The sequence below is a fragment of the Trachemys scripta genome, chromosome 8 (genome assembly GCF_013100865.1).
Source record: "Trachemys scripta elegans isolate TJP31775 chromosome 8, CAS_Tse_1.0, whole genome shotgun sequence".
Lineage (NCBI taxonomy): Eukaryota > Metazoa > Chordata > Testudines > Emydidae > Trachemys > Trachemys scripta.
Window position 1 is genome coordinate 55,845,220 of NC_048305.1, and position 26,714 is coordinate 55,871,933.

Sequence of the window (26,714 nt, forward strand, 5' to 3'; positions counted from 1 at the left end):
TCCAGATGCAGGATCAGAGTCTAAGCCTATAAACATTGTCCAATAATGATTTAGCACATTAAAAGGTTGTAACTTTTTTTTTCTCCTTGAAATGGACTGTATTCTCAGACCATTATCTAAAGAGATCTCTGTGGAAGGTACATTCTTACCGTGTGTGCGAATGTACACACACACACACACACCGCTACCTCGATAGAACACCACCCGATATAATACGAATTCGGATATAACACGGTAAAGCAGTGCTCCAGGAGGGCGGGGCTGCGCATTCCGGTGGATCAAAGCAAGTTCAATATAATGCAGTTTCACCTATAACACGGTAAGATTTTTTGGCTCCTGAGGACAGAGTTATATCGAGGTAGAGGTGTATCACCTCCTACTACTATAGGTGCTCCAACCCAGACCCCTTAGTAAATAAGCACCTCTAAAAGGAAGGCGGCTTCTTTCCACCTCTGCAGCACTGCAAAAGCTGAACAAATACCTGAAGCAGTCCACATTTCTGCCTGTACTGGTAGATCCTAGCTCACCAATACATATATGGTGATGGCACATACAGAATATAACAAGTTAAACAATACACCTAAAAATGTAAACAGGCCAGGGAAAGGAGTCTAAACCACTTGAGTAGCCATGTGAGGAACACATAGCTAAGGTATTTTTCAAGTCTTTGTGATGTACTCAAAGTGCTTTGAGATCTTTGAATGAAAGATCCAATGAGTGCACATATTATAATTAAATAATGCCTTTTACCTAATGATCAAATAACTGTATAATGAACCTCTTAATGAAGCCTCACAACACCCCTGTGAAATATTACTATCTTCATTTTACAGAGGATGACAGTAAGCACGAAGGAGGTAATGAAATTGTCAAGGAGTGTCAAGGAGACACAGGGAGTGTGTGGCAATAATGATCAGAATGCAGAACTGTCTTCTAAGCAATCATACTCTATGCACTGGAATACATACCTCATCACTGATGTTGTACTCTTTATCCTTTACATACAAGAATAGTTTTTTAAATAATCAGCTTTATACACACATGCAAATTGGGCTCCCTAAACAATCTACTTTATTGCTCACAGTGACTGGGCAGGGATGATCTCAACTCTTATCAATATGAAAGATGTAATCTCTTATTGCTCTAAAACCTTGACGTATTCCAGAAACGCTATCATAATTAGACCAACATGCCAAACACCTAGTGAGTATGGTTTTGACCTTTGACCACTTTTACCCATAATTATATACAATGGCTGACTTGAAATTTTCATGACCACACAGATACTAGGGGTGTCAACCACGAGGGGGGAACATGACCTGATAGACAGATAGATGTGACTATCATACCAAAAATTCAGGGAAGGACAAGGTCATCAAAGTACATCTCTGAGGGGCTAGGCACCACTCTCGTGCAGACTGGGAACGTCACAAAGATCGCTGGCTGGGGATCAGCCCCACACGGCCGAGATCCATGCGTGGGCGGAGTGGGGCTCAGCCACACCCCAGTGGGAGCCGGGGGAATGGCCAGGCCCCATGGGGGAGTGCTCCCCACGCTCGGAGGGAGGGGGGCAAGCAACAGGGTCCGCACCCCTTCCACGGGGCCAGATGCTGAGCCCCTGCAGACGAAGCTGACAGCGCGGGAGCTGTCGCAAGGGCAGTCAGAGTGGTCAGCCCCCCGGGGAAAGGGATGCCAGAGGGGGCGGTGGCCACTTCCACCCGCCCCAAGGGGCAGCGACTCCTGGAGCCGGTCAGGGTAAGCGCTCGCCAGCTGCGCACAACCCACCCTCCCCAAGCCCCCGCCGCGTCTCCCCGCTTACCCGAGCCGCCGCTTTTCCTCCCTGCTCATGGCTCCGGCGCCCGGGGCGGCTGCCAGCACCGAGGAGGCGGAGAGAAGGCCCAGGGCCAGCAGCTTCCATCTCCCCCAGCGGGCTGCGGGGTCCCCGCTCCCCCCCTCACCACTAGCAGCTCCGCTCATGGCAGCAGCTGCCCGCCGCCCCGCTAGGCCCGGCTCAGCCCCATCCTCGCCGCTCGCAGCCCGCCCCTCTCCCTGGCGGCGGTGGCTGCTAGTGCCGCTCTCAGCGCCGCCGACGTGAAAACGGAAAGGACTGGCCCTTCGCTTTCCTATGGCGTAGCCAAGGAAACAATCTACTTCCGCGGCTTCCGGGTTCAGCCCGTCACGTGGCGCCGCTGTGGACCAATCGGAGCCGAAGGGGTGTGTGTGTGTGGAGGGGGTCCGTTTGTGTGCCACGTGATTCCGGTGAAAGACTTTAGTGGAGTGAGACGTGGACAAAAGGAGGGGTCAGCTATTTGCTCGGGAAATGGCGCGCGGGGACTGCAAGTTCCAGCATGCAACGCTCCACCCCGAGCTGGTCGCTAAACTCTGGAGGGAGCACTGCCTTCTGGGAGCTGTAGTCTGGATGAGTATGAGCTGCATGGCTCCTCTGAGAGCACTGTACACTAGGACCAGTAGTTTGTGAGTTGCCCTGACAGGACGTTATATAAAGGGCCTTACTTATAGACAATGAGGGTGGATGCAGTCCTACAAGCCAATGCAATAGCTTGGGAGCTCTTCTTGCTGGCTCTAGAGCCCCACTCATTCTGCTGCATGTAACAAGTCACTGTGGGGCAAATGTCTTGTTTCTCAGCATTCACTCCACACAGAAGCATTTACTGCCTAAGGGAAGGGGGATTTCCCAACTATCACAATTTTGGCAGTAGTCTTATGCTATTTGGCATTTTTTTTTTTTTAAAGCCCCAGGTGCTGGACTTGTGGTTATGTGAGAACCACAGCTTTCATTTAAACAAAAAAAGTTTGCAGCATTCAGCACAAGCTCGAAACTAGCATCTGCATGTAGCTCCAAAGGATCAGAAATTAAAAGGCAAATAAAGACCTTCCACCCAAGTTCCCCCCCCCCCCAAGCAAATAAATATGTGATTTTTGAGGCCTGACTTTTTTTAAGCTTGAGACTGGCCCTACTGGGAAATGACTTTGCTATGAATAAAACAGTGAGGAGTGTCTTACACAGTTGTTCTATATTTTCTTGAAGCCTGTGTGGACACTGCCCAGCATTAGCATTGAATGCGACCTTGAGCAAATCACTTCACTGCTCTGTGCCTCAGATTCTAGGGCGACCACCTTTGATGAATGGAAATAAGGGAAAATCACATGAAAAATACAGGACAATGCTTTGTTTTAAAGGATGTTTTAGGGAAACTCCCTTTCTCCCTTAGCATATCATGTATTTCTCTCTCAAGTGTACATTTCTACTGCCCTGAAGTATACAATGGAATTATCATAAACTTCAATTTAATGTTTAAAATGTACTAATGATCAGTTTTGATACATTTCAATACATTTTAAACCAATTTATAAAACTTTTTACATGTACAATTGATTTTACTTAATTTGAAGTGCAGCCTTAAAAAAAATGTAGTAGGTTTCTGCAATCTAAGTCTGTTTACACAAGGAAAATATTATTTCCACCGCTGAATTTGAGATAGGACTGAACATATAAATTCCACCAGTTTTAAGAAATTGGGAGGAAGAGGAGCTGGATACCATGTTTCAAAGTTCCACCTCTTCCCCTACACACAGTACTCCCTGTACCTTCCTTGCAATAAAGCATACTGGTGTCCATATATGGCAAGCATTTTCTGTTTACTTAGCCATTGAACCTTTACCTTTCCAGAAATTTTCTCAAGTCTTCCTAGCATTTCCTTACTTGTGTTACAAGTGCATATAAGAATAGTTTTTACATGTGCAAAAACAGAGGGCTGGGTAGAAAAACTTCTGAATGTTTTAACAGGCAAAGTCTCAAACACGAAGCCACATCCTTGATTTTCATTTTAGATGTGCAATTCAATGCAGTCTGAGAACACAAAAGGAGAATCTTTTGTTAAAGGGACTAGGTTTCTTCAGGTTGATTTCTACACTGAAAACAAGATTTAGTCAACAGTTTCATTCTTTAAGTACTGCTCTGAAAAGCCTTCCTTTACTCATACAACAAATCAATGAAATAAGAGATGGTCCTTTGAAATAAGGGATGTATGGTCATCCCCAGCCATTCAGATTTTTGTGACAACAGAGATAAAACCCAGATGCTCCCACTACCAAAGCATAGGCCACTGCCACTGCAGCTAAAGGCAGGGGGTTGATCTAATGAGAAGCTAGAGGCAAAGATATCTCCCCTCTCTCCAGCTTGGTTAAGTAGTGCTCCCTCTACCATCTTGGTTGGTGTTAAGAACTGTGGCAGTCTACATTAACCACTGGCTGAAAAGGAATCTCTTTTTGGTGTTAACAGTATAGAGCCCATGACACCAAATTAAGCACTTCTGATTGTATCCAGTAGAGGGATGTAGCCAACAAATACTAGCCAGTAATCTACAGCACAGTTATAATTGTAATGTTACGTCAATTAGATGCATTATAGTGCTGGAGGGCCATAGCTGCCTCTTTTCTTTTGACTGATAGTCGATTTTGACAAGGATATTTCTCACCTTGCAGCCTATATTAAAATAAACCTAGAAATCTCTTTTGAGGGGGAAGAAGGTGATGAAGCAGAACAGCATCACAACACTACAATGCCGAGAACCTGCCCCAGAGGACAATACCTAAAAATTGGCAGTCTTATGGCACCTGGCAAATTATGGTACAGCCCTAAATTGGGCAAAGTCTGAAAGAAAGTATGGCTAAGTTATTCGGGCTACTTTCATTGCTCAGACATTTGGCAAGCATTATATAAACATTTACTATACATTTTTTGCTATGTGGGTAGGGTCAACTCTGCCATACCAGAGGAACAGGAGGTGGCTGTGGGTGGCAAGCTGTTGAGTGTATATGTGGCATTATACATTAAATCTGTGGGGCATGAGGTAAGTATGGCTGCTTTGACAAAGTTACATTGAAGAACAATATCGAGTCAAAGAAGAGTTTAGTTTTTCCTTTACATTTCAATTGATGTTGAATTTGCCAGCCAAGAGAGACAGAGAAAGGTGAAAGCACAAGTGAGCATCTGGTCAGTTCATCTTGATATAGTGCAGAAATTACATCTTTAAAATAAAAATTAGTGTCCCCAAGAAGGCAATGTGTGCAATTATTACACTTGCTTAGAATGCGAAAAGGAAGTGCTCCATAAAACATTTAAACATACTCCATTTAAATCAATTCTGACTATATTGCACACTCTGTATGGCTGTATTGTAGTGACATGCATGAATGGAAGATTATCTTTAGGAACTCTTCTGGTTTTGTTGCTTTTTAAAACATCCTTCCTGTACAAATGTTGGAGAACAGGGCAGAAACCAGTCTCTTCCATTCCTCTCTGTCATTTACTGTTGCTTCCATTTTGTTCTATGGGGTTGAGATTGACTCTTCTGCCTTCCCTCCTAGCTGTCTCATGGGTGTCCTCATTTCCTCACACTAGTTAGTTTCCACTTTACAAGTTCATGTGGGAGTCTGTGTGATGGCATCTGGTGTACCAGTTGCTGCTTATTCCCTACCCAAATTCCCAGTCCTTCCACGTTGGTGACATCCTGTCTTGTCTATTATTTGTATTACTGTAGCACCTTGAAGTTCTAGTCGTAGATCAGGACCCTATTGTATTAGGCACTGTACAAACACAAAACTATGGAAGTACTTATAATGTCACCTGATTTGCGACTTTAAATGAAAACCTCTTGTTACTTCAAATGTTCTGAATAGCAAAAAATAGGGTAAAGGAACTGAAAATATGACTTAAAATATTTTAGTTAGAAACAATTCAGACTCTAATTTAAAAAAAATGTAAACAAAAATATTTTTCTATGGGACATTAGCTTGTTGCATTTAACAGTGGATTTAAAAAGAATCATTTGAATGGTTGTAAACAGCCTGGAGAAGAAAGGCTGTCTCCCAGCACTGATATTGGCCCCAGCTTTTCTGTTGTAATTTAAACATTAAAGCCACAGTGCTACAATGGACATTTTTCTCTCTTATTCTCACCAGTGTCCAGAGTTCAAGTACATGGACTCACAACCTGGATTTATGACGAGTGGAAGTGAATTCAGAATTTCAGCACTTTAAGAAACTGTTTTTTAAGTCTAACAGTTAAACAGACAATACCTCTTCTAGAGACAGCATCACATATCACCACCCAGGAGCATCAGAGCTTAGATCTACAGCTGGCAATAATCTGAGATTGTTCTCTAGTGACCCCTCTGATAAAAATATGGATCAGTATGAATGAGATCTGAAGTAAACTGCATCTGGTATTTCTCACGAGTATCAAATTCACTTAAAAAACCCACCTCTGACATCCAGCAATGAAAGGGATGACCATATTTTATTTAGTTATAAGCACTTTACAAAGTTATAAGCAAGTTATAATGTGTTTCTTGTTTTGTCTACTCAAGCTGGTAGTCAATAGAAATATAATAACAACAACAACAACAATACTTAATACATATATAGCTCTTTTCCTCTTCAATGCACTTTAGAACTCTTAACCAATTAATTCTTACACCCCCAACTTATGAGGTAAAGGAATAAGTCTTATTAGCTGTACTTTAAGAAAATTCAATCTGGATAATGTTGCTGGAAATGCTAAGAAAATTGCACACAAAAAATTATGATTAATCAATAAACTATTTCTATTGATCAAAGGTCCAAAGCAACCTTCCAATGATGGAAATACCAGGGGACAGATCCTTGATACCATAGACTGCTTTGTGCTACTCCATTCAGAATAAAGCAAATACATTTTATGTTCCAAGACTATGTTGAGGTGGGGCATGCAACTGTTTATCCTTAATCTTAGTACATAAGAAACCAAGAAAAATGTAAATAAAAACACAGAACAAACACCTACTGATATGAATAACTTGAATTCAAAACTGTAGAACAAAAGATAATATATGAGATGAGTCTTCTCAGTTCTTCCCTATTCTACTTACAAAAAAACCAACCACACTAAACATTTGTAGTCAACACTGAATTACCAGGTGTCTACAGAGAAGTATTTCCCCAAATCTAAACCTGTAATGTGAATGATTAAATATTACTTTGGAGGAGAACGTTTATGTTAAATTCTCTTTTGTTCTGTACATATAGATTCAGGGGTCGGCAACCTTTCAGAAGTGGTGTGCCGAGTCTTCATTTATTCACTCTAATTTAAGGTTTCGCGTGCCGGTATTACATTTTAATGGTTTTAGAAGGTCTCTTTCTATAAGTCTAACTAAACTATTGTTGTATGTAAAGCAAATAAGGTTTTTAAAATGTTTAAGAAGCTTCATTTAAAATTAAATTAAAATGCAGAGCCCCCAGGACCAGTGGTCAGGACCCGGGCAGTGTGAGTGCCACTGAAAATCAGCTTGCGTGCCGCCTTTTGCACATGTGCCATAGGTTGCCTACCCTGATATAGAAAGTACATCAAAAGAATTTCATTTCTAAATAGCTTTAGTTGTAAAATGCAGTCTTGTATGTAGGAGATAATTGCTACTATCCTGCTATTCTTCTATCACACAGAATTCTAAACTGGAAATATGTCCTTCAACCAAAGAAAGGGTTACAAGAGACATGCACTGATTAATTGTCAAGCACAGTTGAAATCACTCCTTAATGTTCAGTATCAATAAAAATCTGGAATGATCCATAAGACAGTTAGTTGACAGTTGGTTGTGTGACACTTTAGTATGAACATTTCTGCATCAAACAAACATTCATGACCAGTCCCCCAAAAAATCTGGTATTTGACTTTATTCCTATAATTATGATGTATGAATACTCCTTGTAGTAGCATTTATTTCACAACAGCAACCTTCCACTTGATCAAGTTAACCAATATCATGGCATTTCCAAACAGATGTTTGTCTGTTCAGATAGTGTCACTTCCCTGTAAGTACTGTATAACAGTTTGATTGTCTCATGCTATGGACCTTACAAAATTTCCTACAGTTAAATGCCAACAAGACTGAGGTTATGCTGTCAGATCTTTATTATCGCTTGAAAAGGACATTACTTTCCAGTATTATTCTTTATGGGTCCAATTCTGCAACCCTTACTCACATTAAATTGTACTTATTCCCTAGGCCAAACTTTGCATTGCAGATACAATTTTAATGCTCAACTTACTAAAACTCCATTTTTCACCTCTATGATTTTCTGTGCATTGCTGATTTTTGAAGCTGCTTTTGAAAATATGACCAGTTTGTCTCCCAAAACCTAAGCACAACTGGCTATTCCTTAACTACTTTCCCTTCCATTGCATCAAGAAATTGGAGAGTAAATGGTATGATTATGGTATATGGGACATTTCATACTTCGTTCTGATTTCATACGCTTTTGAGATTTGGTGATACAGTCTTATGCGCGTGGCAGTACTGCAGTTCAGACCTTAGTATTTTGGATTGTGGGTGAATGTACTGTATACTAGGAAGTGCAGTAGGTAGGTGCTGCATAAGGGTGCTAGCTGGTTTTATTGTAAATATTCTCATTAGATCCAAAAAAAGAAAAGAAAGAAAATAGCTGTAAAGTGCTCTGAAAGGCTGTGTAACCCAGAAGTGCAGAGTGGGATTGAGAAACCTGCTCCCAGTGTTTTCCCAGTTTTAAATATAGCAAAAAAATCAGAACATTTCATTGTCTTAATCTCTGTCAAAACTTTAAGATACTTAAGTAATCAGTTGGCTTGCAAAATTCAAAGTTTACATGCAATTTGGCTGCTGAACAACCTACTAATTATTTGTTTCCTGTTTAATTACTTGAGAGATTTAAATGTTTTCCTTCTAACACACTGAATGCAGATCCTAAATTAATTCATTTAATAACATTTTGATTGACTAACTTCAGTTAAGACCAGTTGTAATATTGCCAATCCCAACCATTCAAAAAACATGAGTTGGCCCCCAAAAAAACATAAAGTTGTCTTAAAATTTGTGAGATTTATAAATTTTTTCATTCTTTTTATTTGCCTTGACGTGTTCAAGCATTTAGGGAGTCATGCTTTCAAGCTTTTTTCCACAATGAGGGCTAGAAATTTACCTTTTTTTAAAATGAAAGCTGAGATTCACAGGTAATAACCTGATTCCAACAACTGGGCCTGCAACAAAACCCTCCACGTACTGCAAAACTTGTGATAAAACTGCAAGAGTTGGCAACACTGCAATTAGGCCCATTCCTGCAGTCTTTACTCGTGATTATTCCTGATTTCAAGAGAACTGCTGGAGCGAGTAATGGCTGCAGGATTGGGCTGTATATTTCTGAAGAACACTTTTTACTCTTCAGAGTGCTGCTCTGTACAACTGTCCTCACTGTTTCCTTGTGTGACAGTTTCACTTCCTACGGAGCTTGTGATTTCAGCACGTAGAGAAGGTGCACCTGCTGGCTGACACTCATCAGTTGCAGTAACAGTAAAGCTTTCAGATTTGATATCGACTGTAACCTCTGCCGTGCTAAGCTCATCTTCCTCTAGCACTAGTGAAACCTGAAAATCATTAGTTGTTTCTATTCTTAAGTTTTCAATACTCAGAATGGGTACTTGTATTGCATCAGGACTTTCAGCAGAACACCCAGGAAAGCTCTCAACCTCTGTTTCCATTGGGTCAGCATGAATGTGATCTTCACCTGCTTCCTCCAGATCAGATCTTCTGTCTCCAACTATGCTTTCGGTGTGTGCCTCTGGTTGCGATTTGTCATGAAGACCTTTGCAGCTTTCCAGCCCAGTATACCAGACACTTTGGTTAGTCTCCATTTCTGCCTTTGACTTTTGAGACATATCCAGTTTTTCAGCGACCTCCAAACATTCTGCTTGAGTCGCATGGTTGCCTGCCTCTGAAATGATCATTAATTTCATATCACCTGTACCAAAACTGGATGGAGGTGGCTGCTCCACCTTCAGCTCAGAATGTTCTACTTCTTTATTCACTACCTGGTCTGTTTGATCGGTTTCTGCATTAGTTTTGCTGTTTTCATCACTCTCTTCACCATGTTCTTGCCACTTCAAAATTTCATATTCATTTGCCACTTCCTTTTTGTTCTCAGATGGAGCAACTGCTGGTAATTCAACTGTCACCATCAGCAAGCTTCTGATCTCATTCACAGTACCAGGGACTGTAAGACTTCTCTCCTCTTCTTGTACCTTATTTTCTTTTTCAGTGTTCCCTCCAAACTTGGTCTCCACTGCATTTTCATTCTGGGAAGTTATTTCCTCCACATCCTTTTCTTCCTTAGGAGTAAAAGGATGAGACGCTGGTTTGTCAGTGATGTCTGTAATGATCACCTTTTCTCTACTAATTGCGGGACTGCTAGACACATTGACATAAACTGCTTCTTCATTGTCTGATGGCTTTCTAGCATCATGACACTTCTCCTGGATCATTTTTTCTGACACAACAAGCAGTTCATTACTTTGAATTTCAGTATCTGATGTTTCTGTTAAAGTGGTGGACAGTTTCTTAGCAGGACTGGCTTGTGCTGATCCTGAAGGGGTCTTCAAGTCAGTTAAACTGGACACACTTTCATAAGGCAAGTTTACGTTGTCCTCAAAAAGGTTGTGTTTCTTCAGAATGGCAGCTTCTTTTATTACTAAGTAAGACAAAAAGATCAAACGGATCTAAAAAACTGACATTTTAAGAACACTCAAAATAAAAATACTCCTTTACTATGTTTCTAATATCATGGATTATTAACAAGGCCTAATATTAATTATCTGTGCTTTTTTTCATTTCACTCAGCTTGGACAATGGAACATTAATAATAAGTTACACTTCCCATTTCTCATGCACTAACAGACTGCTTCTGTTTGGGTTCACAACACTATAGGAGGATATTTAAATCTAGAACTAGAGAGCTATTTTAATTGAATATCATAAACATTTCTATTCATTTTTTTTAAAATGCAAAACCTAAATTTTGGGCCAGAAGTCCAACCAGAAAACCATTTGGAACTTGTGGAATACAGCAACTTCCCTATTATCACCTATACATATTGACTGAGAACTTTTTCATTCTCCAATACCAACACAGATAGATCTTTGGAGACTGCTTTTCTTAGTTCCGGTGACCTATTGGCAATTCTATTTTGGCAACATATTTCATTCTGAGAAATTCAGTCTGAATGTCATTAGATGTAATCAATTATTTGAAAGTTCAGGGCTTTGAGAGTGGCTTTGCTTCTTGGACCATTGAAACCAAGGTATCCTGGAGGTAACATGATTTGCATTAGAAAGATGCTTGAACCACCCTATGGATTTGAATATCCCAAGCTTTGCGGAAGTTCAGATCTGAATCCAAACTTCATGGCTTGCCTCATCTCTTTAGTGGGGTGAATCAAAACTCTTAGACTCTTAACACTTCCAACCTCTGGGAAAATTGGGACCTGGATCTGAATAAGGCAGCTCCGATCTATCACTAGCTCTGAAATAAGACCTCACAGACCCACATTCTCAACATTGTTACTATCACCTCAGAAGCATTCCTACCTTTTAGGGTTTCATCAAGCAATGTCTGAAATAAAATCTCTTCATAGACATTCTCTACTTGTATCACTCTGGTGTAATCAGCAAAGATGTACTGTTCATATTTCTGCAACTCCTGTGCAGAGACACAAAGAAGGAATAAAAGTATAAAAATGTGGCAGTCTGGGGTCCTCAAGAGTTCATCAGCCCAGAAAAGAACCTGCCAGGTCCTATGTGAGAGATCTTTTCATGATGACAGCTCTCCAGGTCTAAATGAGCTGCATATGTTCACCCTATTTTTCACATTTACCAGTACTTTTTATATTGCATTACCTTAAGCACTCTAAATAAATATTTCTTATATTCTAAATAATGCAGAAGGTCAGGAAGTGACTGAGTCTATGCCTGTCCTCTGAGGCAAATTCATCCTCATCAGGGTACTGGGATACTCCAGCATTTGTTACTGGGATATAGCACCTGTAGCTCAGTGGTTCATATACAGCCCAGCTACGTAGCAACTGAGTCATTACTAAGATTAAGATTTTATCTCAGTTATTTTTAGTAAAAAAATCACAGACAGGTCACGGGCAACAAACAAAAATTCACAGAGGCCCGTGACCTGTCCCTGACTTTTACTAAAAATAACTGTGACAAAATGGGGCTGAGCCCCAGCCCTGCTGCGGGAAGGGAGAGGGTACAGCACCTGCCTCCACGGTGGCTAGGAACTCTGGGGTTCCCCACTGCGGCTGGCAGCTGCGGGGGCACCCACTGCCCACGGCAGCTCAGAGCTCCAGGGTCCCCAACAGCTGTGACAGCTCCAGCCCTGTCACTCCAGGGCTGAAACGGAGAATGTCATGGAAGTCACAAATTCAGTGACTTCCATGAGATGATCTTAGCCTTAGTCATTACCACTGGATGGCTATTTGGTGGTTTATGTGAAGGGAGTCTAGAGGCCTCCATCAAGTCCTTAGGAAGGTATCTGCATCACAAAAACCATCATCTCAAATGGTCTTAATAGACATCCTTGTTGGCTTACCAGCAGAGAGGTATGTGAACTATATTACTCTCTCACTCCTAGAGTTGAGTACATGGAGGCACACTAGCAGAGTGACGGCAGGGAAAGTTTGCTCCACCACTGCCTTCCCTATCCCTGTTCAGTGGAGAAAATGAGAGGACTCCATTCTCCAGAATATTAAATGTGATAGAAGTTTTTGATTTCATGCTTTATTTACAAATAAATACCACATCCTGGATATATTGCCAATTGTCTACAAACCGTAAAAAGACTATTAGATTTGTGGATCTGAAAAGAAATAAAGAGGCATACCCTAAAAGGTACACATGTGCTTTTGAATATATTAAAAAGTCATGAATTTTAATGGTCAGATGATTCACATTCACAGACCTACAAATATAACATGCTAAAATTCATTTAATACTGACAGCTTATCCACTATAATTTCTTGCATCTGTTATGTTTCACACATTATTTATGCCATATGTTCTCATAGAAAAGACACCGGTTATTCCTAAATCATCCCATGTGACAAACGAATACCTGGCAGTGCAATTTAGGGCACCAATACATTTCAGTATTCTAAACAGCTCGAAATCCATTTCTTCTTATTCCTTTTAACTATAGAAAGAACAATTCTGGTTTGAGACTGTTGACCATTCCAGACTATTCACTCAGGGGCCCTGGTAATTCTGTGGTGCAAGACACGGAAAGCATGCAGCCCACTTGTGCTCCCAAGCAAATCAGAGAGGACTTTGTTTTTATTTGTGGGTGGGGGTGAGGAAAAGAAATCTGAGACAGCCACACTTGGTTATGTCTACACTAGAGTTTTGTACCTCATGTTAATTGATTAAACATACTAAGTAAAAAAGACTAATGAGGAGATATGTTTGTTTCATGTTTATTTATCCAATGGATAAACAGCAAAGATTTGTTGCCTGGAACAAAAATGAGAGGAGTATCCACAGTAAGCTTTACACATGTTTTAAGCACTCCTTCTTAGGTGGCAATCAATTAACATGAGATACAAAAGTCTAGTGAAGATAAACCCACAGTAGTTATATATCTGCTCAACTCCTCCCACTTCCCTTCCCCTACATGGCAGTTGGTGTTGAAGGTAGTTAACAGGGAAAAAAGTGAGCATGCACACTGCTCCTCCAGTGTCCTACTGCAAGGAACAGACTTTCAGCTCAGTGGCCTCCCAGAGGTGCTATAGAACATGAAGATGGAACTACAGGCTCAGAACTTAGAACCTTAGCTGTCAGCCAGAGAGAGAAGATCAGTTTGATGGGGTCAAACATCTGCCCTGACCTTGTAATCAGATTTTCTGGGGGAGCATCTCCCCCAGAGACTGCCCCAATGTCTCCCTGCCAAACAAAAACAAAACAAAACAAAAAACGCATAAAGACCCTAGTCCCTTCCTATCTCTCCATAAACTGCTGGAGCAGCATGAGGGTTATTGCAGCTCTAGGGCTGGAATAATTTCCATTACCCCTCACTGCACAGAAGAGGTGATTGGGATTTGCATAGGGCTGCCAAAAGATTTTAGAAGAGAACTTATTTATTTGAATTCTCTCCCCACCCCAAATCAGATCCACATCCGTTATCGTTTCACCACCACTGATGTCCCGAACTGACCACCCTCAGGATCATGTTGGCCCTGTGACCAGCCACTTTACATGACCGCCTGTAGCTAATTTGCATTTGGTGGCTTAGGATATAGCCATCAGTGTGCTAATTCCTCCTTCCCTTTAATTTTATTCCAGCATGGAGCCATACAGTTACCTACTGGTTTGCAAGCTGAAGCCAGTGTCTTCTGCATTGTGGGCAATGTGATTTGTACCAATGCTTCCTGAAATATTTTCTTCCGTATAGTACTGCTGTCATAATCATATTGCTGTCAAAACAGACAACAGAAAAAAACACAGTTAGAACAATTAATTCATACAAGTAGTTTGTTCCCGTTGGCCTGTTCCTGCTGACGGGCAACCCAAAGAATATGAATTGGTGTCTTTAAATCAAGGTTTGAGGACTTCAGTAATTCTGCCAGAAGTTATGGGCCTATTAAAGGAGTGAGTAGGTGAGGTTCTGTGGCCTGCAATGTGCAGGAGGTCAGACTAGATGATCAGGATGGTCCCTTCTGACCTTAAAGTCTGAGAATTCAGATGAGCACTCTCCATGAGAACTGCCTCTCTCATGTTATTTCAACACTTCCACTTCTGGGACCCGTTAGAATTTTGGGGGCAGATCCTCTAAATTGTCATAACTATACTGAAGTCAGTGGATCTATGAAAATTTACACCAATTGAGGATCTGTCCCTAAAAGTGCAGTATTGCATGCAAATGAAGTGTGCCATAAATATTTTTTTTAAATGTTAGCCAAATTATTTTGAGCCTCAAAAAATGTTCAAGTTTGGGCCAAATTTTATCCATATGGTTTGTCCATAGCTACTTGAATACCATGAGACTAGAGAAAGGCATGGTCCAATGATTTGAGTATAGGAGTAAGAAAAACAGTATTATTATTTGAAGTCCCATCAGACCATTTAGGAAGGACCTAATTCTCCACTGCATTGTACCTGGAATAGTCATTTGCACTTTTGCAAAATGCTACTAAATTAGCGTTCTCCACTCACTTACACCAGAGGTAGCATTTTACACTCATTTTGCACAGGGATAGATAAGGTGCAAGGCAGTTAAGAATATGGCCAATCATTCCAGTTAGTGAAAACAAGTGGATGCATTGAAATATTTCCCATTAGATGGTGTGAAACATATTTCTTCTCATTATTAAAATAATGTATGTAAAAAAATGCCTTCAATTTATTACAAAACACCTAAGCAGATCCTCTAGTTTTCTAGTACACTTCAGAGCCAGATAATTTTTACCTTCAGTACTCGTAGTTTGACTTTTTCAATGGCAGTTGAAATTTTCACAGTATCTCCTTGGGTACTCAGACTGAGAAGTTGTTCAAAAGTATACACTGCATTTTCCATAAGCTAGAAATAAAGACAAATGTAATCAAGGCAAAGGATTAAAATTGCCATACTTATTGCCAGGCCCACTCCTGCTGAAGTTCATGGCAAAATTCCCATGACTTCAAACTGAGCAAGATCAGGTGCAGTTTATGATCCCTACTATTTTTAGATAGACTTCCGAACTACAACATGTTACTAGTTACAAGTTCTTCCAGACACAAATAGAATTGTAAACTTAATAGTTTGTTAAAGTGTGCTTGTGAAATGGAGGTGGAGGTGGAGGCGGGGAGAGGGAAAGAAAGAGTACAAACCCTAAAAATCAATAGAAACGTTTTCAGGATTTCTTAAAACAAGATTTAAAATGTCAGTGGAAAAAAAGGAGTTTAGATTGGATCTGAACACTCTCTGGGGACTGGAAAAGCAAAAGAACACAACTGCAAGAGAATGCAAGAGAATAAGAAAATGGAACTTACTATTTCAATTTCTAATTCAAGTCTAAAGACAGATCTACACTAGAAAAGGTTTGCCAGAAGAACTATAAAGGTATAGCTATTCTGGGAAGCCCTCCTAGTGCCAATTTATATATGATGAAAATTAAAGTAGATTCAGAATTCTCTGTTTTCAGGGCTTGAGAAATTCTCACACCATCCAGTGACACATTAAAAAATTACCCTAGTTTGGAGAAACTTTATTATCAACAATTTTGCAGGTGGAAATTATTTGTACTTTATGTTTTCAACTTCATTTTTAAGGGAAAACAGCCCATGATTCCATATGTCCTCTGCTTCACATGGGAATTTTCAAATTAGTATATAGATATCCATGTAATACTCTAGGGATTTTCCTGTTGCAAAAGATATGACCTTGTACGCAGTGCCCTTACCTAGGTTTTTGGTTTTTTTAATGGCTAAACATAGGTTGTGTCAAGTTTTGAAGTGTAGTTTTTAGAATTAGGTTTGCACCAGACTCAGATTAGAACACGCAAGTTGCATTTGCACATGTAAATTAAGTACCCACATGTCTACTCAATATATGTATAAAAGTGCATGACATTCAAACTTTGGGCACGCAAAATCTTGGACATTAAAACTGCAGGTATAGTTTTAGAGACCAGCTGGAAAGCTTAGCCACTCAAGTTTTCTATGCATTTGCAGATCTTGGACCAGATACTCAGCTGACTTCAGTGGAGCTACATTGATTTACATCAGCTGAGCACGTGGCCCTAGTTTTCATAAATTAGCCAGAAGATGACAATAACCCCGCAGGCTTTAAATACTACTTTTTCGGCAACTTTGAAGAGTAGGGACCTGATGCTCCAGTGCCTGGCACTTTTTGTAGGTCATTTACACCTGTACAAAGTTAGTGGGAATTAAGCTAGAGGTTTCTTTTAAACTAAAACAATGTTAATGAAGACATATTGGCCTAGCGGCTTATTAATAAAAATAAATATTATATGCCCACAAACACAAAGTGAAACCGTTTTATACTTCTCATGAGAAAAATAATGGCCTCTTTAAGAGAGAAAAGCAATATAAATGAGCTTGTTGGAACAACTTGTACTCTCCCTTTCAAGCAACTTATGGAAAACCTTGAAAAACATTCTCTTCTATCTATCTCTTCTTTCTCCTGTTTCATTATGAACCTCTTCCTTTGACGGGTGTTTTGCCTGAGCAGGAGTTCAGGGCAGTCCCTACTCGAAACATGGGAGTGAAAACAGAATTTTGTTTCTCAAAAATTCCTTAGCTGCTGATCATTCCTCATTTTAGGTTTTCTTAAAGACATCTATGGTATCTTCTGCGACATCACATCTGGTTGCTTTGACAAAGATTATGGTGTCACAAAAAACAACATTTAGAGGAAAACGCAGTGCAGCTGTGTGAGGGAGCAACTTTGCTGGAGTTGGGTTTGCTCAATAGGTATGAATTTGGCCCTGTAAGTTCAAGTGGGGAAAAAGCAGCAGGAACCAACAAGATCATAATCAACACAGATCTTGTTTATAAGTAAGTGCCTGAATGATAAAGTCTAGGGAAGAAAGTGTGATATACAGGCAGAGATATTTTTAAAGAGGTTGTATTTTACAATGAGTTACAGTAGTTTCTGGAGGGAGGGACAGGTGGCACATGAATCCATGTAGCTACCAATACCACTGGCTACATCAAGCACCACCACCTCATTTGCTCTACTGCAGTTGGAATCGCAACAGAATACAGCTTCGTGTCACAAAACAGGTGCCTTGTGAGCCCCACTCCACAGAACTGTACCAATTACACTGCTTATAGGTCCCTACTGAACTGGTTATATACCTTATTGACTACATTACTAAAAATACAGAAGACAACACAAGGCTATGCAAGCTTGTCCTGTCCTGTACTCTGGCAATCACAAGACGTCTGTGTGGCATATGCCTAATTGATCCTAATAGGTGATCTCTGTTTAATGCTCCTGAAGTAAAAAAGCCAAATATCCCTGCCAATACTTTGTGAAAGTAGGAGGGGGGTGGGATTTCTTTCTTATTAAGAATCAGGCAGGCAGTTCAGCCCTCTGCATGGGAACTAGAATCACCACAGTTATTCTATCTAAGTCTCTAAATTCATTTATACCCTGAGATAAAAATGAATATAAAAATAATTGCCCATTTTTCTAATGAAATGCCTTACTGCCTATCATGAGAGACTAGAACTATAAAGGAGAACCCAGTCCATTCCCTTGCATAAATACCAAAAATACATTTTTATGATCTTTCATAAAAGACATGCTTGAGTACGTAAATGAGGCAGACTCTTCGTCACCTGATTTGTGTGTGCCAACAGCATTTTTACTGCACAAATTTAGAGGCCAGGCTGAGGGCACTCTGAAATTTGCCCTAAGAATCTGAGACACTAAGATTTCAGAAATTCAAAGGTCAGATGAAGAGATGATCAACCTTTAGCTCCTAACTACTGTGCCTTTAAAAGGAATAAACACTGATTTAAAGATGATGCTCCCCTGTCAACTGTGATATTCCTGGATTTTGTAATCTCTATTTTCATTCTAGTCTATTCACCATTCTGTGAATGTGCGTGTAGCGAGGCGGTGGGCTACCCCAAAGCCCCGCTGAGGGCCGAACCTCCCCTACTACCAACGTGGGCAGAGCCCGCCCCTCCGAGGTCACGGCCCTGATCCGGAAGTATAAAAGCCCACCTGCAAAGCTCAGTGGAGCCCAGGCCAGCGGAGAGAGCAGACGTCCCTGGCCGCGCTCCTGCTTGGGAAACAGCCGCAGGCCGCGAGCAGCCTGCTGACTCACCGGGCCGGTCGAGCCTACCTCTCGCCAGGTACCCTGAGGAGGACTGGCCAAGCCTGCCCCGTGCCAGCTACCCCGAGGAGGACTGGCCAAGCCTGCCCCGTGCCAGCTACCCCGAGGAGGAGCCAAGCCTGCCCCGTGCCAGCTACCCCAAGGAGGACTAGCCAAGCCTGCCCGTGCCAGCTACCCCGAGGAGGAGCCGAGCTTGCCCTTTGCTACCTACCCAGAGGAGCCAGTGCTGGTGGAGAGCACCGACGACACTAAGACGGCCCAGGTACCATACGAGGGGGAGTGTGGAAGTAGCCCGGGGGCAGCCGACCCCAGTCTGGCTGCTGCACTGCCGGAGCCGATGTCAGTGTGTTGCGGCCAGGATCCCCACTGACAGCAGCGAACGTCCGTCGCTGCTAGGGCCCCAGGCTGGGACACAGTGGAGTGGGAGGGCCTGCGTCCTCCCTACCACCCATTCCTTGGGTGGTAGACTCCCCGTTTTTCCCCTGGCCTAGAGAGGCTGGGTGCCTGCCTGACTATTGATTATTGCCCCGCCCTGACCTAGGGCCTGGGCTGCTACAAACTCTGACCCAGCCCCTGCTTAAGGGCCTGGGTATTTGCCTGACTGTGTGATTACTGCCCCACCCTGATTGAGGGCTTGGGGCTCTTTTCTGACTGTAGCGAGGTGGTGGGCTCCCCCCGCTGAGGGCCGAATCGCGGCCCAAAACTACTACAGTGCATAACTCCCTATCAAGACTACTTTGAAGCAGAGCAGATGGGCAAACCTATTCTGTTCTTCCAAAGTGGAAAAATGGATCTTACAGTACCTCCTGCATGAAGTTCTGCGTCCTCTGAACCACAAAATCAATATGGTAGAATTTGAAGCGGCTCTTGAGGTCCTGGAGTTGTTCCTGGAGGAGATTGACTTTCAGATAGCAAGGTTCCATTTTCACAGAGTTGAATGGCAGGTTCATCAGCTGCTTCAAATTCTGTATTCCAGTGGGAAAAAAATATTTTACAAAGAAAGCAAACTGAGATGGATTCTTAATATAGAAATTTAGTGATGGTCACACAACTGATTATGGCAAATCATTATTCAATCTATTGCACTCTGTGTGTCTGAGTCAGATGACTATTTAACTGAGCAAAACAGGAATTTATACCTGTTTGGCTCTGTGGAGCCAATATAGCTATTGTCAGTTAAGATCTATATAGAGAATTTTTATAACATGTGAGAGTGTAAAAAAGGACCAAGACTTCTTTTCTTACTTCCTTCAGCTTTGTGGCATCATTTGTCTTCTGGAAGTCCTGGCTGATCTCATTAACTTCTTTTTCAAAGAGCAAACGGACTTCACTGAATCCAGAGCTCACTGGGCCCATGAGCTCTTCCAATATGGAAGGCAAAAATGGCTGGATATTCTCCATGCAGCACTTCTCAGCAGGCTCGGAGACTGTTGCTGAGGTATTAAAGAATCAGACAGACGTGTTTTAGGCCACCAGGTGTTAGACTGAAGAATCTAAATGAAAGGGCTACAGACTGTAGAATGAGTTTTATCAGAATACTTTTCACAGAGCCATTTATGACACGTCTCCTCCTCAAATATGACTTGGGTAAGGAAGGGAAGAGTTTGTGGAGTTTAAATGACAATTTAAAGATATTTTTTACTAGTCATTCCTGCCAAATTATAGTGGATTGGATACATTGTGAGCGAAGAAGAAGAAATATAGGCAGGCATTGGCAAGCACTGGGATGTTTGTAAATAGCATGGTCATTGTGACCTAAGTACACTGTACTACATGTTAATTAAACAGGGAACTTTACACATCAAGGAAAACAATCTACACTCCTTTGCACAAAAGAGTTCCCTAAAGAGAAATGCTCCAAGCTTTTTGAAAATAATTGCCTAAATCTTCATCTATTTCTTGTCATCTATGGTTTCTAGAAAATAAGCTAATGTTTTGTCTACTTTTTATGTTAATTTACATATTCATTACAAAACTATAATCGCTCACATCATACGAGTTTTAAATTACTCAATAAGCCATTTGTTTTAAATATGTTTCAGCACTATAGACATTTATCGCTTAATCAAAACTTCCACTGTGGAGCGTGTAGGCCATATTCTGCTTTTGGTTGTGCTTGTGTAACCTATATCTTCATCATATAATGTTGTACAGGTGAAACTGAAAGCAGAATTAGCCATTCTAATCAAAATTTTCAAAAGTGGCTGTGATTTGGGTTGCCTCCACTTCCAGGAATCCAGTTTGAAATACCTGGCCTCTGATATTGAGAAGGGCTAAGCATTCACAATTCCCACTGAAGACTGTGGAAGCTACAGGTGCTCAGCACTTTCTGTAAATCAGAGTCTCAAGTCGGGCACCCAAACCAGTGGGCACTTGATAATTCAAGCACGTGAGGGCAATAGGTAATTCTGAAGAACAGCTCCAGAATAGTGAGACATGGGGAGAGGAGGTTGTTTTTTTTATCCCCACTAACCTTTAATTTTTCCAGCTAAATAGTTCTTTGAGTTCAAAATCTGATCCATGTCTGAACGAATGGTTCCTTCTAGATTCTTTGTAAGATCTTTACATTCTTCCTTCAAGGTGTTTAATCCTTCTGAAACCTGCTCCTGGACCAGATTGTATGTTTCTTCTACAATCTAAAAACAAAAAATAGAAGTATGCATGGACTAGCGCATTGGACAATTGCTATGCAAGACAAGAGTTGTGCAAAGGACAGTACTTACCGCAAACCAAACCCTCTTCTTATCATTCCTCTTTCCTTTCATTTTAGGCAGGAGCATGGTCTGAAGGTTAGGCAGGAGCTCCTCCATCACAAGGTTGCTCAAGATCTACAAGGTTAAAAAAAAACAGAATGACATTTTCAGTCCTCACCCTTCTGCTGAACACTACACTTGTGCTACATTTTCAAATGTGGGTAGCCTCAAATATTACATAACTGTTTTGCTATTCTAGGTAGCCAAGACATCTTCTCAAAATATAGTTTTCACAATGTTAAGATTAATTGATTGCATTCAAATTGAAAGACCATTTTTTGGCACTTCAGTTACACTTGGGGGAGGAGGGCAGGGCAGGGGAAGAGGAGAGAAACAGGACCTTTATGCTTTCCTCTGACGCATTTGCTATCGACCGTAGTAAGAGACAAGAAATGTGAATATGTGGGCCATGGATCTATTAAAACACTACAGATCACGATTTTCTTTCCTAAAACTTACTACATGGTTTTAAAGATAAAAGGCTGGATCCTCTGCTGGGGAAAGTCACTGGAGCTACTGTGATTTACATCAGCTGAAGACCTGGACTAAAATATTTACAAGATGAAAGTGGTGCATTTTGATAAAGGTTCAGAGGGAAGCCTTGGATCTCATGCTGCCATTGCCCCAAGCTGTCTGCATTCTCGGCCACTGCTAGCTGTCCTGCAGGGGTCACCACGGTGGAGAGCCTATTCTACAGAATTACTGGCTGAAGGGTGCACCTAAGGCTGGATAGCCCTACTAAAAAGTGTTTCTAAGGGATGCTGGGCCCAACAAAAGAAGATATAAATATACCAATGTGGGGAATCCAAGGACTGTTTTTGGTGAGCATTATCTCAGCAAGTCAAAATGGAGGAAGAACTGGTATGTGAGCAGGATGTAAATGGAAACAGAGTTCACAAACTCAGTCTAATCTTGGAATGAGTTAATGCTACCCCAGTGCTTACACCATCAATACTGATTTATTTTTCCAGTGACTCACAGCATAGCCCATAAAAAAATAGTAACTCCAGGCTGAGCCTTGAGAGAATAGCAGTCGCTCCAAAATTGGATTTTATGGAGGAAGAACTCACACATTTAAGGTCATGATGATAATTAATACCATTATGAGCTAGGTGAAACCTTGCTATGGGATAGGTTATAATCCCATTGAGGTTGATAGGTGCGAACTCAATCTTCAATCAACATAACTTTAAACATAAGCCCTTCCTAAGAGAAAAAGGTGTGTGTGACCCTGCCTGGGAGCTTTTGGGCTGAGTATTGCTTTGGCTAGGTGTGTGTGGGAGTGTGAGAGACCACAGAGATACTGAGGTCACAGACAAGAACAGAGAAAGAGGGAGAAGCAAAGAGGCAAGGTAAGCCAAGCAGAAGCCTGTGAGCACAGTGTGACCCTGGAAAAAGCTAGAGAGAGGTTTTGGGTCTGGTATTAGATAAAGAGGCTTCAGGGCAGTAAGCTAAGAAACTGTTCCTTTTGTTCTTGGTTCCTCCTGCGTTCAGAAAGACAGGACTTTGTACATTCTTTGTAAATAAACAAATCTGCACCAAAGAAATACCTATCACAAATTTCTACTTCCAGCTGAAACATCCCAGGGCCCCAAACCTTGACTAATGGCTCAGGTCAAAAAGAGGCAACAATATGATGGAATAGCAGTACTGCAAATTTCCATGTTGTGCTTTAACTTAGAACCAGAAATTCAAAGATTTCCCTTTCCAGCCCCCACAACTACAATGTTCTTCTAAGGATTTTAACTTTTAAGTTATTGATCTGTTCTTCTCATTCTTAACTCTATCTTCATAAAGTCTTTGTCTGGGAATTTTGTTATTTACCAAACATGTGCTAGATGGTTTACAGATACATATGAAAACATGTTGTTTGCTGCCACAAGTATCTTACAATTTAAATATCAAAGTCAGATTCAACTATGCTGAACCAAGTACATATCAGGAAATAACTGATCTAAGAAAAGGTCCTGCAAGGTCATCCAGAAAGGTTTCATTAATGCACACAAAAGCTGGGATGTCATGATCAAATAATAGGCAGTAACAATCTTCATAGTGACCAAATACCTTCAAATTCGCATTGTTCAGTGTATGTAAAAGTTACCTTTTTAAGAAACGTTAGATTGGATTCATATTCCTTTAATGAAAGGTATACTTTAGGGGCCCCAACAAAAAGAATGGTTACTCACCTTCTCGTAACAGTTGTTCTTCGAGATGTGTTGCTCATATCCATTCCAGTTAGGTGTCTGTGCGCCGCATGCACAGTTGTCGGAAAGTTTTTCCCCTAGCAGCACCCATCGGGTCGGCTGTGGCGCCCCCGGAGTGGCACCTCCATAGTGCACTATATATGACCCTGCCGACACGGCACCTCCTCAGTTCCTTCTTGACGGTTACTCCAACAGAGGGGAAGGCGGGTTTGGAATGGATATGAGCAACAGGTCTCAAAGAACAATAGTTATGAGAAGGTGAATAACCGTTCTCTCTTCAAGTGCTCATATCGATTCCAATTAGATGACTCCCAAGCCTTACCTAGGTGGTGGGGTTGGAGTTATGGAATCGCTCATTGGAGCACTGCTCTGCCAAAAGCTGCATCATCTTTAGCATGCTGGAGGATGGGATAATGAGAGGTGAACATATGCACCCAGGGCACTTCCACTAGATGACCCTAGGCGGTCGCCTAGGGCGGCAGGATTTGGGGGGCAGCATTTTGCCGTCCCCAGCGGCAATTCGGCGGTGGGGGTCCTTCCGCTCTGTGTCTTCAGGGCGCTTCGGCGGCGGGTCCTTCACTTGCTCTGGGACCCGCCACCGAAGCGCCCTGAAGATGTGGAGCAGAAGGACCCCCGCCACCGAATGCTCTGAGGAGGAGCGCTGCCGCCTAGGGCGGCAAAAACCCTGGTGCCGCTCCTGTATGCACCAAGGACCAAGTCGCTGCCCTGCAGATTTCTTGGATTGGGACCTGGGCCAGGAATGCCGTCGATGAAGCCTGTACCCTTGTGGAGTGTGCCGTAAATGTCAGGGCTGGGATTTTGGCCAACTCGTAGCATGTGCGGATGCAGGACATGATCCAGGAAGATATTTTTTGTGATGATACCGGGAGTCCTTTCATTCGGTCAGCCACCACTATGAATAGCTGGTTCAACTTTCTGAACGGCTTAGTGCATTCGATGTAGAAGGTCAGCGCCCGCCTAACAACCAGAGAGTGCAGTCTCTGCTTGCGGTTACTGGCATGAGGCTTAGGATAGAAAATGGGTAGGTATATGTCTTGTCTCGTATGAAAATTGACACAACCTTAGGAAGAAAGGCTGATTGAGGCCTAAGTTACACCTCATCCTTGTGGAAAACTGTGTAAGGTGGGTCAGAGGTGAGGACCTTTAACTCAGACACCCACCTTGCTGAGGTAATGGCGACCAGAAAAGCTACCTTGTACGATAGATAGAGAAGGGAGCAAGTCACTAGCGGTTCAAATGGGGGTCCCATTAGTTTGGAGAGGATCAAGTTAAAGTTCCATGCAGGGACTAGCTGTCTAATATGGGGATGGAGGTGTTCCAGGCCCTTGAGAAAATGTCACACCATGGGGTTGGCAAATACAGAGCGTCCAGATACTCCTGGGTGGAAAGCCGAGATAGCAGTGAGGTGAACCTTGATGGATGGCGCTGCCAGGTCTTGTTGTTTTAGGTGTAGGAGGTACTCTAGGATGAGTGGTATAGGCACCTGGAGTGGAAGTGTGTGACGCTGGGCACACCAGCAAACGAACCTTTTCCACTTAGATAGATAAGTGGCCCTGGTGGATGGTTTCCTGCTGCCAAGTAGGACCTCCCATACAGGTTCCGAGCACAGAAGTTCCATGAGATTTAACCATGAAGCTTCCAAGCTGTGAGATGGAGGGACTTGAGGTTTGGGTGGAGCAGGTGACCGTGGTCCTGAGTGATCAGGTTGGGGTGGAGTGGCAATGCAATCAGGGTGTCCACTGACAATTCCAGGAGTGTGGTGTACCAGTGTTGTCGAGGCCACACCGGGGCCACCAGGATTACCTCTGCTCTGTCCCTGCAGACCTCGTGTACAAGAGGGAATGAGGGAAAGGTGTACAACAGGCAGTCTCCCCAGGGTAGCAGAAACATGTCTGTGACCGAGCTCGGGCTGTGATTCTGGAAGGAGCAGAACATTGGACATGTCCTGTTGCTGCGGGGTGCAAACAGATTGACCTGGGGAAACCCCCACCTTTGGAAGATAGAGTGTATGATGTCTGGACGGACGGACCACTCATGATTGCAGAACAATCTGCTGAGGTGGTCTGCCAGGTCGTTCTGAGCCCCTGGGAGATAGGATGCTTCCAGGTGAATGGAGTGGGCTATGCAGAACTCCCAGAACCTGAGGGCTTCTTGACACAGGGGGAGGAATGGGCTCCACCTTGCTTGTTGATGTAAAAAAAGGCAGTGGTGTTGTCTGTCCTCATTGCCACGCACTGGCCTTGCAACCTGGTCCAAAAAGTTTGGCATGCTGGGCGTACCACCCTGAGCTCCTTGATGTTGATATGAAGGGAGAGCTCGTCCTGAGACCATAGTCCTGCGTTTGTTGATCTCCCAACCCAGAGCTGATGTGTCCATTACCAGGGACAAGGCGGGCTGGGGGCTGTTGAAGGGGACTCCCTTGCACACCATCAGAGGGTCAAGAGACCATTGGAGGAACTCGAGTACGTGCTCTGATACCGTTACTACTAAGACCAGGTTGCTGCGTCCTGGGCGATAGGCCAACGCAAGCCACACCTGTAGGGGTCTGAGCCTCAGCCTGGCATGACAGACCACATAAGTGCAGGCTGCCATGTGGCCAAGGAGATATAGGTAAACCCTTGCAGTAGTGGTCAGGAATCGCCTGAGGTCTTGAATGATGTTCAACATGGCTTGGAATCGTGTCTCTGACAAAAACGCTCTTGCCTGCACCGAGTCCAGCACTGCTCCAATGAACTCTATTCTCTGGGTCGGAGACAAGGTTGACTTGTTCACATTGAGGAGGAGGCCCAGTCTCTGAGAGCGGATCTGACGAACCGGACCTGAGATTCCACCTGCTCCCTGGTGCACCCCCTGAGCAGCCAGTCGTCAAGGTCGGGCTGTACCTGCACCTGTCTCTTGCGAAGGAAGGCTGCTACGACTGACATGTACTTGGTGAAAACTCAGGGGGCTGTCAACAGACCAAATGGGAGGACCATGAACTGACAGTGTTTGTGGGTCGACCACAAACCTTAGAAATCGCCT

General features: G+C 42.5%; 2 protein-coding genes across 3 annotated transcripts in view; both read right to left on the reverse strand.

The window, feature by feature from the left end:
- EDEM3 (ER degradation enhancing alpha-mannosidase like protein 3) overlaps positions 1–2,151 on the reverse strand; it is a 50,551-nt gene extending 48,400 nt beyond the window's left edge. Inside the window, exon 1 of one of the 2 annotated variants that reach the window (XM_034779349.1) lies at positions 1,820–2,151. In XM_034779349.1, coding sequence (XP_034635240.1) covers positions 1,820–1,977 — 158 coding nt within the window. In that variant the 5' untranslated portion in view covers positions 1,978–2,151. The remainder of the gene's footprint in view (positions 1–1,819) is intronic. The other variant, XM_034779347.1, reaches the window with a different exon arrangement.
- A 5,119-nt stretch (positions 2,152–7,270) lies between these two features.
- NIBAN1 (niban apoptosis regulator 1) overlaps positions 7,271–26,714 on the reverse strand; it is a 135,672-nt gene continuing 116,228 nt past the window's right edge. The window contains exons 7-14 of the mRNA XM_034779778.1: positions 21,439–21,543; positions 21,189–21,351; positions 19,961–20,148; positions 19,519–19,680; positions 15,334–15,444; positions 14,234–14,341; positions 11,454–11,565; positions 7,271–10,557 (exon numbers count right to left, since the gene is read on the reverse strand). Of these exons, the coding sequence (XP_034635669.1) occupies positions 9,248–10,557; positions 11,454–11,565; positions 14,234–14,341; positions 15,334–15,444; positions 19,519–19,680; positions 19,961–20,148; positions 21,189–21,351; positions 21,439–21,543 (2,259 nt within the window). The 3' untranslated portion in view covers positions 7,271–9,247. The remainder of the gene's footprint in view (positions 10,558–11,453; positions 11,566–14,233; positions 14,342–15,333; positions 15,445–19,518; positions 19,681–19,960; positions 20,149–21,188; positions 21,352–21,438; positions 21,544–26,714) is intronic.